Source organism: Hirundo rustica, chromosome 28 (genome assembly GCF_015227805.2).
Source record: "Hirundo rustica isolate bHirRus1 chromosome 28, bHirRus1.pri.v3, whole genome shotgun sequence".
NCBI classification, from domain to species: domain Eukaryota; kingdom Metazoa; phylum Chordata; class Aves; order Passeriformes; family Hirundinidae; genus Hirundo; species Hirundo rustica.
This window is the reverse complement of record NC_053477.1, coordinates 486,599-499,218: the sequence shown is the minus strand read 5'-3', so window position 1 is coordinate 499,218 and position 12,620 is coordinate 486,599. Positions and strand designations below refer to the sequence as shown.

At 64.7% G+C, this 12,620-nt stretch overlaps 2 protein-coding genes across 3 annotated transcripts; both read left to right on the top strand.

Moving 5' to 3' along the window:
- Positions 1-18: 18 nt before the first annotated feature.
- ACTG2 (actin gamma 2, smooth muscle) lies at positions 19-7,854 on the top strand. Of its 2 annotated transcripts, none has more exons than XM_040087724.1 (9): positions 19-115; positions 4,834-5,006; positions 5,102-5,230; positions 5,312-5,422; positions 5,863-5,947; positions 6,020-6,181; positions 6,277-6,468; positions 7,319-7,500; positions 7,598-7,854. In XM_040087724.1, the coding sequence occupies exons 2-9, from the start codon at positions 4,881-4,883 to the stop codon at positions 7,739-7,741; spliced, it is 1,131 nt and encodes a 376-aa protein (XP_039943658.1). In that variant the 5' UTR covers positions 19-115; positions 4,834-4,880; the 3' UTR covers positions 7,742-7,854. The 2 variants fall into 2 exon arrangements, with proteins under 2 accessions (XP_039943658.1, XP_039943657.1); XM_040087723.1 differs by lacking the exon at positions 19-115 and adding an exon at positions 3,994-4,053.
- Positions 7,855-8,800: 946 nt separating this feature from the next.
- DGUOK (deoxyguanosine kinase) lies at positions 8,801-12,392 on the top strand. The gene is made up of 7 exons (XM_040087726.2): positions 8,801-8,926; positions 9,641-9,753; positions 9,832-10,013; positions 10,394-10,541; positions 10,810-10,925; positions 11,027-11,126; positions 12,008-12,392. Exons 1-7 carry the CDS (start codon positions 8,854-8,856, stop codon positions 12,095-12,097), a joined length of 822 nt encoding a protein of 273 aa, XP_039943660.1. The 5' UTR covers positions 8,801-8,853; the 3' UTR covers positions 12,098-12,392.
- The last annotated feature ends 228 nt before the right edge of the window (positions 12,393-12,620 follow it).

The following is a 12,620-nucleotide window of genomic DNA, read 5'->3' as shown; positions in this document are numbered from 1 at the left end:
ATCCTCCCAGATCCCTGTGCCTGATTGCCTCGGCACATCCCAGAGCAGCAGGAAGCCTGTCCCTGCCAAATCCGAGCCCTCCGTGACGTCGCTCATGTGCGGGACCCTCCTCGAGGTGCTTTAGTCGGGTGCCAAGATGAGATTTTCCTTCCCCGCCGCTCCAGGCCGAGCCCGCGGCCTCGGGGAAGGGGGGAGGGAAGCAGCGGCATTCCAAGGTGGAAGGCAGCTGTGCCGCGGCCCGGGCGTGCTCCGCGTCCCCGCAGCCCGCCGCGGGAGGGGATGGTGGGCACACGGCCGTGGCCGTGCGGGGAGGGGAAGGGGCCGGAGCTGCCGTCCCACCTGGCGTGCAAACATCGCGCTCCTTGTGTCGTGTGCTCGTACAGCCGGCTCCCCGCGGCTTTCCTGTGACACACATGGAGGGGATTGTCGGGGCCGCCCCTCTCCTCGGAGCTCTCTCTGCGGGGTGGGGTCCGTTCCTCCGGGGGTTGTGCGTTTGTGGCGGCCCCTGCGTGACAAGTGCTGCTTCCCGAGTCGCTTTTGGGAACAGGCTGGCTCCGGGGGTGGGAGGGGAGTGAGGGGCCTTTGGGGCATCTCTGGGAACTCGTTTTCAGCCCTAATTAATTTAAACCATGCTGAGGAGGGAGGTGCAGTTCCCGTGTAGGATTGTTCATCCCGCAGCTCCTCACCCCGAGGGCTCCCCTGGAGCAGCGTGGGGACACAGAGTGGAAAATCACATCTTGCAAAGCAGCAATTCCTTCAAAGCTGTGGGGAATATCCCAAGGGATTTATCCCAAGGGATTTATCCCAGCTCCGCCTCCCTGCAGCTCTCAAGTGTGAGCTGCCTCCAGGAGAGGAGATGGTGGCACATCACCACTTCTGTGTTGTCCCAGTGACTGATAAACCTTTCCAGGGAATTTTCCACATTCCTTGGAGCAGGGAGCTCCTCAGGTCAGGGCCCAGCTGCCACCTCCCTCCCAGCGCTGCTCCCTGAGCTTTTTCATCCCATTTTTTCACCCCAAGTCCCCGAGTCCTCGCTTTGTGTGTCAGTGAATGTCAGGCACTGCTGCTGGGTCCCACGAGCCCACCCTGCCTCTCCAGCTGTGCCAGATGTGGCTGTCACACCTTCGAACCACTCAAAATCGGCTTGGAGTAAACTACACCGGGCAGGAACGATTTCTTGGCTCTAACGACGTGGGCCGTGTGTTTTGGGGAGCAATGCTTATCTCCACCTCAGCAAAGGGAATGGATCTAAAAGCCTCTTTTCGGGGCTTTGCCCATTCTCGGCAGCATCCCGAGAGGTTCCAGGCGTGAACGTTCCCCCCCCCCCGAGGGAGGTGCCGAGGGCTGGGCCGGCGCCGGGAGTTTTGAAACGCGGCGGCCAAGCGAGGATCGCCCCCTCCCCGTGCCGCGCCGCTCCCGGCCTCGCCTGTGCCGTGGGATGCCTGGCGTTCCTGCGAGCATCCCGGGCCCGCCGGCGGCTGGATTGGCTGCGGGGGCCAAACCTTTCCTTTTTAGGCTGCGCGTGGGCTCCCGCTCGGGGCCGCGCTGCCGCCGGCGCCGCTGCGGCCCCGCCGCGGGCCGGGATGCTCGGGGAACCCCCAGGGATGCGGGCGGCCCCGGAGCCGAGCCGTCCCCAGCGAGAGCGATGAGTCCTGGAGCTGCTGAGGCGGCTCTGGGGATGCTGGGACCAGTCCGGAACTGAGGGATGTCCCCGGGGTTTGGGTCGGGATGGGATCCTGCCGCCGATCCCGTGCGGCTCCCGGCACAGCCGTGCTCCCTCTGCAGCTGCTGCCTCCGTCAGCCCCCTCTTCCCAGCCCCGCGCCGCTGGATTTGGGGAATCTTTTATTTCAAAGGAGGTTTTTGTAACGTGTCATATATGGCAGCCTTTCCCCTCGGTGACCTCATGTTTGGCGGGGACCCAGCCAGGCTGGGCTGCGGGGTGGCAGCGGGACCCCGGGGCTGGGGCTGCGGGGGGACACCGAGTGCAGGGCCGGGGGACAAATCCAGCCCCTGCGAGCTGGTACACAGCGAGAGGGGACAACCTGGCAGAGCCACCGTGGGGACACGAGCTGTGAACGGGCTGGCAGTGCTGGGGGGACACCGTGTCACTGTCCTGCTCTGGGGGGTGACAGCCCAGACAGGACAGAGCCATCCTGGGGACACTGGAGCTGTGAACGGGTTGGCAGTGCTGGGGGGACACAGTGTCACTGTCACCAGATGGGACAGAGCCACCCCTGGGGACACTGGAGCTGTGAACAGGCTGGCAGTGTTGGGGACACAGTGTCACTGTCACCAGGTGGGACAGAACCATCCTGGGGACACTGGAGCTGTGAACGGGCTGGCAGTGCTGGGGGGACACAGTGTCACTGTCACCAGACAGGACAGAGCCATCCCTGGGGACACTGGAGCTGTGAACGGGCTGGCAGTGCTGGGGGGACACAGTGTCACTGTCACCAGACAGGACAGAGCCACCATGGGGACACAAGCTGTGAACGGGCTGGGAGTGCTGGGGACACAGTGTCACTGTCACCAGACAGGACAGAGCCATCCCTGAGGACACTGGAGCTGTGATCGGGCTGGCAGTGTTGGGGACACAGTGTCACTGTCACCAGACAGGACAGAGCCATCCCTGGGGACACTGGAGCTGTGAACGGGCTGACAGTGTTGGGGACACAGTGTCACTGTCACCAGACAGGACAGAGCCACCCCTGGGGACACTGGAGCTGTGAACGGGCTGGCAGTGTTGGGGACACAGTGTCACTGTCACCAGGTGGGACAGAGCCATCCTGGGGACACTGGAGCTGTGAACGGGCTGGCAGTGTTGGGGACACAGTGTCACTGTCACCTGGGGGGTGACAGCTCAGACTGGACAGAGCCATCCTGGGGACACTGGAGCTGTGAACGGGCTGGCAGTGTTGGGGGGACACAGTGTCACTGTCCTGCTCTGGGGGGTGACAGCCCAGAGCCCATCCCCTCCCTCTGCCATTAGGGGGTCCCTTGCTTGTGCTGGCACCCTGCAGCTCCTTGTCACTGCTCCAGTGCTGGGATGTCCCTGCCCCGGGCACAGCTCGGGACCAGCCCGGCCCTCCCGTGCCTCAGTTTCCCTCAGTCGCGGGGGTGACTCCGGGGCGTCTCTGCTGCCTCCCCCAGGTGCTCCGGGAGACTCCCTGCTGAGGGCCTGTTGTCCTTAAAAAGGCAGCCGGGAGTTTGGGAGCTGCTGGTTGGCCTCTGCCAGGGCCAGGGGCCTCTGCGGCTCCGCTCCCGGTGCCACGGTGACCCCGGCCCCCCCGGGTGGGGGGGCTCAGGGATAGCACCCACCGTGTCCCCTGGGGGGGCCGAGCTCATCCTGCCTCCAAAATCCTCCCAGGAGGGATCAGAACCAGGCTCGCCCCGAGTGCGGGATTTGGACCCACAACCCCAGGCCCGGCTCAGGCCGAGGATTTGGGGCACGAGGGACTCCGGGATCCCAAAAGCCCAAAAATGGGGGCGGAGAGAGAAAACCACAGGGAGAGGCGTCCCAGAAGCGCCGGATGCCAGGGATGCGGGGGGAAGCGAGGCCGGGAGGAGGCGATGCGCCGACCCTGCGCGTCTGCAGCATCTCGGCCGCGCCACGTCCCCATGCCGGCTGCGGGGCATCCCCAGGGCAGAGCCCCGACGCCCACCCGGGTGGGCTTTCCACCCGCGCTCCCCAGCAGCCGGAGTCACTTCCACCTCCTTTTTCCCAGGCCGTCGCTTATAAGGACTTGTGTCTCACTTGTTTATCGGAGCGGAGCATAAAAGGAACGGACTGGCAACGGGGCCGTTGCCTCCCAAGCATCCCAACCATACGTTTTCCTACAGTAATTAACCGCGCTGGGTCCTACCACCAGCCCAAGGTCAATTTAATGAAATAAAACACCTTATATGGCCATATGGCCAACACACCATCACTGAGCCTATTTAGGGTCTTTGTTTAGAGAGGATCCGCCTCTGAGGTTCCTCGGGCTCGCTGGTATTTATACCCACGGCTCCCCGGGGCTCGGTCCCAGAGGAAAGGAGCTCTCGCCTCTGTGGTGAGTACTGCCCTGCCCAGCCCTGCTTCCCTTCTTGCTTGGAGGAGAGTGGGCGGGAGAAACACCCCGAGGGGGTTTTTTCAGGGTGCCCCAGCATTTTTGGGGCGGCCCCAGCTCGGTCTGCGCGGCACGGAGGGGATGCCAACCTCGGCATGACCCCGCGGCTGGGGGCCTCGCTGGAGGTGGCGAGAGCTGGGCTGAGGCCAGAGCAGGTTGTGCTCTTGCAGAAATCTTGCTGCGATTTGGGTTTGTTATTTTTGCTTTTTTTGGGCTCCTGCAACGTTTTGCCTGTTTCCCTCTGGATTCGGGAGCTCAGCCCCTGGCACAGGGGGCAGCCCCTGGGAAGGGCGATTCTTTTTTCCCCACTTTGGGGAGCAGATGCGAGGTCAGAGCAGCAAAAGGCTGCTGAGACAGAAGCGGATAAGAGGGCATCACCCTGCACCCCCTTGCCTGCTTTTGGGGGGCACCAGCCGGGCACGGCAGCACCAGAGCTCCCCGGGGCGCACGGGCAGGAGGCTTTGGCACCGATCTTGGGCAGCAGCTGGAGAAGGATGGAGGAGCAGCACCAGCGTGGAGCAGCACCCACGGGAAACGAGCGTCACCCCCTCCCAGCATCGCCGCACTGGGGTCAGAGCGTCCCTGGGCACGGCCCACGGAGGATTTTGTGGGGCCGCCCGTCCCCGAAGACTCCAGCACTTCTGACCCCAAATCCGGACGCGGTGGCGCGGGACAAACCCCGTCCCCCACCTGCTCCTTAACACCGCTTCCCCCCCTCGCCAGCTTTTCCCCCCAGGTCCCCCTGAGCACCAAACGCTGCCGGCTCCACCATGTGCGACGAGGAAACCACCGCCCTGGTGTGCGACAACGGCTCCGGCCTCTGCAAGGCCGGCTTTGCCGGCGACGATGCCCCTCGTGCCGTCTTCCCCTCCATCGTGGGGCGGCCCCGGCACCAGGTGGGTACCAGGGGGGCCCCAGGGGGGCCGGGGGCAGCCCCCGCCCCGCTCCAATCACCAAAAGTGGCTAACGAGGCCTCTCTCGCCGGCGTTAGGGTGTCATGGTGGGCATGGGGCAGAAGGACAGCTACGTGGGCGATGAGGCGCAGAGCAAGAGGGGGATCCTCACGCTCAAGTACCCCATCGAGCACGGCATCATCACCAACTGGGACGACATGGAGAAGGTGAGACCCTCCCGGGGCGGGGAGTGGGCGTCGGCCCTGCCGTCAGGTTGGGGTGAGACCACAACTCTTTGCCCGCCTTAGATCTGGCACCACTCCTTCTACAACGAGCTGCGCGTGGCCCCCGAGGAGCACCCGACCCTGCTCACCGAGGCACCCCTCAACCCCAAGGCCAACCGGGAGAAGATGACCCAGGTACGGGGCTGTGGGACCCCGCCGATGGGGCCGGACCCTCCAAAGCCACAGGAAGGGCCGGGGGGGGTTGGGGGGTTCTGCGGGGGGAGCTAGTGAGGGGTGAGCTAGTGAGGGGTGGGGTGCAGGATAAGGGCAGAGATCCCGCTGGGAAGTTCCCGTGCCTGATGGCCCCAGAGGTTTCCTGGCAGCTCCTGCAGGATTCGCCCCATCACGCGTTCCCCGCTCGGCCCCACGTGGCTCTGTGCCTTGCAGTGGCTCATGTTTCTGTGCCGTCCCTTGACCCGCGTTTTCCCGCGCGTTTCCCGGAGCGGTCGGCGGTCGGCGTCCTCCATGCAATGGCCTGACCCCAGGAAGGCACCAGCCCCCAGGGGTTGGGTGGGGCGTGCTGGAGACCCCCGTGCCCGCCCCTCACCCCCTGCCCCTTTCCTTTCCCCTCTCAGATCATGTTTGAAACCTTCAACGTCCCCGCCATGTACGTCGCCATCCAAGCCGTGCTCTCCCTCTACGCCTCCGGCCGCACCACTGGTGAGTAGGGGACCGTGGGCGACAGGGACCGGGCCAGCCTGGAGCGTCCCCTCACCTCGTCCCCCGTCCCAGGCATCGTCCTGGACTCCGGGGACGGCGTCACCCACAACGTGCCCATCTACGAGGGCTACGCCCTGCCCCACGCCATCATGCGTCTCGACCTGGCCGGCCGCGACCTCACCGACTACCTCATGAAGATCCTCACCGAGAGGGGCTACTCCTTCGTCACCACCGGTACGGGGCTGGGGAGGCGGGGGTGCGCGACGGGGACCCCGCGGTGCCGCCGCGGCGCCGCCGGCTTGAGCCTCTCCCGCCGCCGCTTCCCGCAGCCGAGCGGGAAATCGTGCGCGACATCAAGGAGAAGCTCTGCTACGTGGCGCTGGACTTCGAGAACGAGATGGCCACGGCCGCCTCCTCCTCCTCGCTGGAGAAGAGCTACGAGCTCCCCGACGGGCAGGTCATCACCATCGGCAACGAGCGCTTCCGCTGCCCCGAGACCCTGTTCCAGCCTTCCTTCATCGGTGAGCCCACCCCCAACACCCCCAGACCCTGTTCCAGCCCTCCTTCATCGGTGAGCCCACCCCCAGTGCCCCCAGACCCTGTTCCAGCCCTCCTTCATCGGTGAGCCCACCCCCAGTGCCCCCAGACCCTGTTCCAGCCCTCCTTCATCGGTGAGCCCACCCCCAGTGCCCCGAGACCCTGTTCCAGCCTTCCTTCATCGGTGAGCCCACCCCCAGTGCCCCCAGACCCTGTTCCAGCCCCTCTTCATTGGTGAGCCCACCCCCAGTGCCCTGAGACCCTGTTCCAGCCTTCCTTCATCGGTGAGCCCACCCCCAACACCCCCAGACCCTGTTCCAGCCTTCCTTCATCCGTTCTCCTTGGAAGTGGTTGCCCCGTCGCCACCAGCGGACAAATAAAACCTGGCCCTTTGGAATGTCCCTTTGGAATGGTCCATTTGGAATGGTCCCCTTGGACTGGGCCATTTGGACTGGGGCATTTGGACTGGGCCATTTGGAATGGTCCATTTGGACTGGGGCATTTGGAATGGTCCATTTGGAATGGTCCATTTGGAATGGTCCCCTTGGACTGGGCCATTTGGACTGGGCCATTTGGACTGGGCCATTTGGACTGGGGCATTTGGAATGGTCCTTTGGAATGGTCCATTTGGAATGGTCCATTTGGAATGGTCCCCTTGGACTGGGCCATTTGCCAGCTCCCCTGGGTGCCCCGTGGAGATGTTCTGGGGCTCCCCCAAGCCCTTTGCACCGCCGGTGGTGGGACAGACCCATGGGCGCCCCCGTGGCTCTTTCTGGGGAGCCCTGAGGAGGCCCGGGCGGGGGGCAGGGAGGTGACAGCGCCATCCCACCCCAGGCATGGAATCCGCCGGGATCCACGAGACGACCTACAACTCCATCATGAAGTGCGACATCGACATCCGCAAGGACCTCTACGCCAACAACGTCCTGTCGGGCGGCACCACCATGTACCCCGGCATCGCCGACCGCATGCAGAAGGAGATCACCGCGCTGGCTCCCAGCACCATGAAGATCAAAGTGGGTGTTGGGCGGCCGAACCCCGGCCAGCGGCGCCCCAAATCCTCTCCCTCCGTGGGTTTGTGGCGGCTGCTGCTACAGGCTGCTGTCTCCACAGATCATCGCCCCGCCGGAGCGGAAGTACTCGGTGTGGATCGGCGGCTCCATCCTGGCGTCCCTCTCCACCTTCCAGCAGATGTGGATCAGCAAACCCGAGTACGACGAGGCCGGACCTTCCATCGTCCACCGAAAATGCTTCTAAGCCCCTTCCCCGCCCCGCGGGGGCCCCCCGTGCCCAGGCCGGGGCGCCCCGCTCCCCCTCGGACCCCGCTGCTCCTCCCCACCGCCCGCTGCGCATTAAAAGCCTTTTCTCCAGGCTCTGCACCTTTCCTGGGGGACCTGGGGGTGGGAGGGGCTGGGGGGACTCGGGCTGATGGGGGGAGTCCTGACCTCCCGTTGGTGCCCGTGTCCTGCTGATGGCCTTGGCTCTGCCGTGATGCCCCCAACCCCGCGGCACTGCCCTCGACCCCACGCTGGTGACCCCAAAGCACCAACAGTGCCGCGTTGGTGCCCCTGACCCTTCGCTGATACCCTCAGCCTCCCCGTGGTGTCCCCAACCCCGGATTGATGCCACCCTGGGGAAGCCTCCGACCCCAATTCAACGCCCCCGACCCTGAGCTGGTGATCCCAATCCCGCATCAGGGACCTCAGCCACATGCCCATGCCCTTCACCCCCTGTAGGAGACCCCAATGTGGTTTTGGTGACCCCAACTCCATGCTGATGTCCTTGGCCCCGTGCCAGGGACCCCAACCCCGTGCTGGTGACCCCAATGTGGTTTTGGAGACCCCAACCCCACTTTGATGCCCTTGACCCCATACTGGTGACCCCAATGTGGTTTTGGAGACCCCAATGTGGTTTTGGTGACCCCAACCCCATGTTGATATCCTTGGCCCCGTGCCAGGGACCCCAACCCCATACTGGTGACCCCAATGTGTTTTTGGAGACCCCAATGTTGTTTTAGTGGCCCCCAACCCCATGCTGATGTCCTTGGCCCTATGCTGGTGACCCCAATGTGGTTTTGGTGGCCCCAATGTGTTTTTGGAGACCCCAACCCCACTTTGATGCCCTTGACCCCCCCGTTCGTGCCCCCGACCCCCCATTTTTCGTGCCCCGCCCTCTCTCCCCTGCCCCCCGCATTGCCCGCACGCGCTGCGGACAGCGTCTCATTTGCATAAATTACCATATCGCCCCCCAGCCCCCCCCGTTCCGCCCCCCCCGCTGTTTCCGCCCCCCCCGCATCCCCCCCGCCCACTTCCCGCGCGATGACGTCACGGGGCGGTGGCGCGCGCTGCTCATTTCCATGTCATTAGCATATGACGCGCGAAGGCGGAAGCGGCATGGGGCGGTGCGGGGCCGCCCTGCGCCTGGCCCTGGAGGGGAACATCGGTACCGGGGGGACGCGGGGGACAGCGGCGGCGGGACCCGCGCGGGGAGCGGGCGGATTTGGGGGGCGGTGGAAGGGGAGCGGCGCAGGCTGGAGCATCGCGGGGTTTCGCGTTAATGCCTGTAATTATCTTAATTATCACTGCGCCGTGGGGCGCCTCTAAACCCCGAGCTCCTGGGAGTCGGGAGGGGCGACACAAAAGCTGTCCCCGGACCCCCGGGTTCACCCCGCGTTCCTCGGAGCCGGGAACGGAGACCCCCAGACTTACCCCAGTGTTCCCAGTAGCCACAGCGGGGAAACGCCAGGCTCACCCCAATATTTCTGGGATTTGGCTTTGGGGGAAGCCCCAGACTCACCCCGTGTTCCTGGGAGCCAGAGCAGGGAGACACTCAGGCTCATCCCGGGTTCCCAGGAGCCGGAATGGGGGAGCACCCAGGCTCATCCCACATTCCTGGGAGCAGGAATGGACACCCAGGCTCACCCCGGGATCCCGGGATTTGGGGCGGGGGTGCATTCAGGTTTACCCTGTGTTACTGGGGTTGGAGTCGGGGGGACACCCAGGCTCACCCCACGTTTCTGAGATTTGGTGGGGGGACACCCCACATTCCCAGAGTCCAGAGCTGGGGCACAGCCAGGCTCACCCCACATCCCCAGGAGCCGGGATGGGGGGCGCGGCACACCCAGGCTACCACCCTGCTCTCCCTCCGCTCCCGCAGCCGTGGGGAAATCGACCTTCCTGAAGCTGCTGGGTGCCACCTTCCCGCGGTGGCACCTGGTGACCGAGCCCGTGGCACAGTGGCGCAAGGTGCCGGCCGCTGGCGCCGCCCAGGTAACCGCGGTTCCAGCCGCGCCCCGGCTCCGCCGGCGCCGCCCCGGGACCCCCTGACCCCCCGGCGTCCCTCCGCAGGCGGCCGTGGGCTCTGCCAACCTGCTGCAGATGATGTACCAGGAGCCAGCCCGCTGGTCCTACACCTTCCAGACCTTCTCCTGCATCAGCCGGCTGAAGGCGATGCTGGAGCCACCGGACGAGGGGCCCCCCGAGACCCCCCACCCTGTGAGGGTCTTTGAGCGCTCTGTGTTCAGTGACAGGTACCCGGCGCCCCAAAATGGAGGATGAGGGGATTGGATGGGATTGGGAGCATCCACAGCAGCTGGGCTGTGGGGTTGGGTCCTCAGAGCCAGCAGAGCCTCTGTCCCCAGTGTGATGCTTAATTACAGGAATGGGATTTGGGGGTAATTTGGGGTTGCTCCGTCCTCACCTGTGTCAGGTGGCAGCGTGGAGCCCTTTGGGTGATGCCAGGCTCGGCGGGCGCTGCTCGTGCCCCAGATTAGGGATTTTTGCCTTGGTTTAACCACCTACAGTTCCTCATCGGTGCAAAAAAAAAAAAAGCCCAAAACCAAAATAGCTGAGGCCCCCTGGGCGTGGGGCTGCTGGAGCTGCCCGCTGCCCCCTCTCCATCCCTCCTCAGGTACGTCTTTGCCAAGAACCTCTTTGAGGCCGGGCACCTGCAGCCCCTGGAATGGGCCATTTACCAGGACTGGCACGACTTCCTGCTGCGGCACCTGGGGCCCCGTGCCACCCTCCACGGCTTCCTCTACCTGCAGGCCACGCCCCAGGTGGGTGCCTGCTGCAGGAGGCCTCCAGGCCCACCTGGATCCCGACAGAATTGCCAGAACGTTGGGATTTCACCGTAAATCGCCGCCCTGGAGGAGCAGAGCCTGCTTCTCTCCCCGTGGGAACGTGGGTGGGAGTCTGCCCATGGATTCCGGGGTGGGGTTTGGGGAGAAGGGGCTGCAGCATCTGCTGGCTTCATGCTTCCCACATTCCTTCCCTGCCGGTGACCCCCCCGGTTTTCCTTCATCCTGTTCTCCCGTTCTCCCCCAGACGTGCCTGGAGCGGCTGCGGCGAAGGGCGAGGAGCGAGGAGGGCGGGATCCAGCTGGGGTACCTGCAGCAGCTCCACGCCCAGCACGAGCGCTGGCTGGTGGACAGGACCACGGAGTGAGCCCCAGTCCGTGCCCAGCTTTGGGGTGACCCCCTGGTTTGGGGGTGCTTATCTGGGGGCTTTGATCCTTCCCTCCTTCTCTCCCTCCCTCCTGCAGGATCCACTTTGCGGATGCGCGGAGCGCTCCCGTGCTGGTGCTGGACGTGGACAAGGACTTCGAGCACGACGTGGCCGTGCAGAGCGTCCTCATGGCACAGGTGGGGTGGCACAGCCTGGCGGCTTCCCGGTGCCACCAGAGCCACGCTGGCTCCCAGCCCCCACCTCTGTTCAGTTTTCCTTGGAAAAAGTAACTTCCACACCGTGGGCCCGCTGTGGTTTAAACCTCAGCTGTCCCGGGGCCATCCTGGTGCCACCTTTGCACAGTCCTGGTGCCATCCCAGTCCATTCCTACACTGTCCCAGTGCCAGGGCCATCCCAGTGCCATTCCAGGGCCATCCTGGGCCATCCTGGTGCCACCCTTGCACAGTGCTGGTGCCATCCTGGTCCATTCCTACACCGTCCCAGTGCCAGGGCCATCCCAGTGCCATCCCAGGGCCATCCCAGGCCTTCCTGGTGCCACCTTTGCACAGTCCTGGTGCCATCCCAGTCCATTCCTACATCGTCCCAGTGCCAGGGCCATCCCAGGGCTATCCCAGGGCCATCCCAGTGCCGTCCTGGTGCCACCCTTGCACAGTCCTGGTGAAATCCCAGTCCATTCCTACACTGCCCCAGTGCCAGGGCCATCCCAGTGCCATCCCAGGGCCATCCCGGGCCATCCTGGTGCCACCATTGCACAGTCCTGGTGCCACCCCAGTCCATTCCCACACTGTCCCCATGCCAGGGCCATCCCGGGCCATCCTGGTGCCACATTTGCACAGTCCTTGTGCCAGTCCATTCCTACACCATCTAAGTGCCAGTGCCATCCCAGTGCCACCATTGCACAGTCCTGGTGCCATCCTGGGCCATCCTGATGCCACCATTGCACAGTCCTGGTGCCATCCCAGTGCCATCCTGGGCCATCCTGATGCCACCCCAGTGTATCCCCACACCATCCGGGTGCCACCCTGGTGCCACCCCTTCAGGGAGCTTGTCCCTGCAGGTGGAGGCCTTTGTGACATCCCTGAGCGCCGACACTTCTCCGTCCCATCCCGACCCCCTCGGAGCCGGGGAAGGGGCAGCGTCCACCTGAAGATCCCGAGGACAAGGGACACGTCCTGGTGCCCAGCTGCGCCCTCAGCCCGTTTGTCCTGGGCCAGGGGTGGAGTTGGGGTGGATCCTCAGAGGCGTGTAAGGAGTTTTGGGGGGCAGGAGGGGCTCCCCGTGCTCAGGGGACCAGGTCCTTGCTGTGGCCCCCTCCCCATCTTTAGGGATCCCCGGCTGGGGCCGCAGCCTGGGGTGGGTTTCATGCACTGGCTGAATTCCGATGGAAAACCCCCTTGTTTTGTTTTTTTGTATCTATTTTTTTTCCCCCTTAAATTAATGAATCTCTGCGAAGCTGCTCCGTGTCTGGGCCCAGGGGTGTGCAGGGTCGGGGGGGACACGGGGGGACATTATTCCCCCAGTTTTGGGGTGTTGGAGGGGTTTGGCAGTGCTCTGCGGCTCTGCCAGGCGTGGGTCAGGCTGGGCTGGATTTGGGGGAAAACCGAGGGGATTTGGGAGCCAAAAGGGGGGTGGGGGGTGGTGCTCGGCCTTTAGGGGGGCTGGGGGGGGGT

Excerpts from the sequence above, each read along its gene's own strand:
- DGUOK (XM_040087726.2), top strand. The coding sequence starts at position 8,854 with ATGACGCGCGAAGGCGGAAGCGGCATGGGGCGGTGCGGGGCCGCCCTG. Across the intron at positions 8,927-9,640 it reads GGCCCTGGAGGGGAACATCG|CCGTGGGGAAATCGACCTTC; the intron begins GTACCGGGGGGA and ends CCGCTCCCGCAG. Across the intron at positions 10,014-10,393 it reads CGCTCTGTGTTCAGTGACAG|GTACGTCTTTGCCAAGAACC; the intron begins GTACCCGGCGCC and ends ATCCCTCCTCAG.
- ACTG2 (XM_040087724.1), top strand. The coding sequence starts at position 4,881 with ATGTGCGACGAGGAAACCACCGCCCTGGTGTGCGACAACGGCTCCGGC. Across the intron at positions 5,007-5,101 it reads TGGGGCGGCCCCGGCACCAG|GGTGTCATGGTGGGCATGGG; the intron begins GTGGGTACCAGG and ends CGCCGGCGTTAG. Across the intron at positions 5,231-5,311 it reads ACTGGGACGACATGGAGAAG|ATCTGGCACCACTCCTTCTA; the intron begins GTGAGACCCTCC and ends TGCCCGCCTTAG.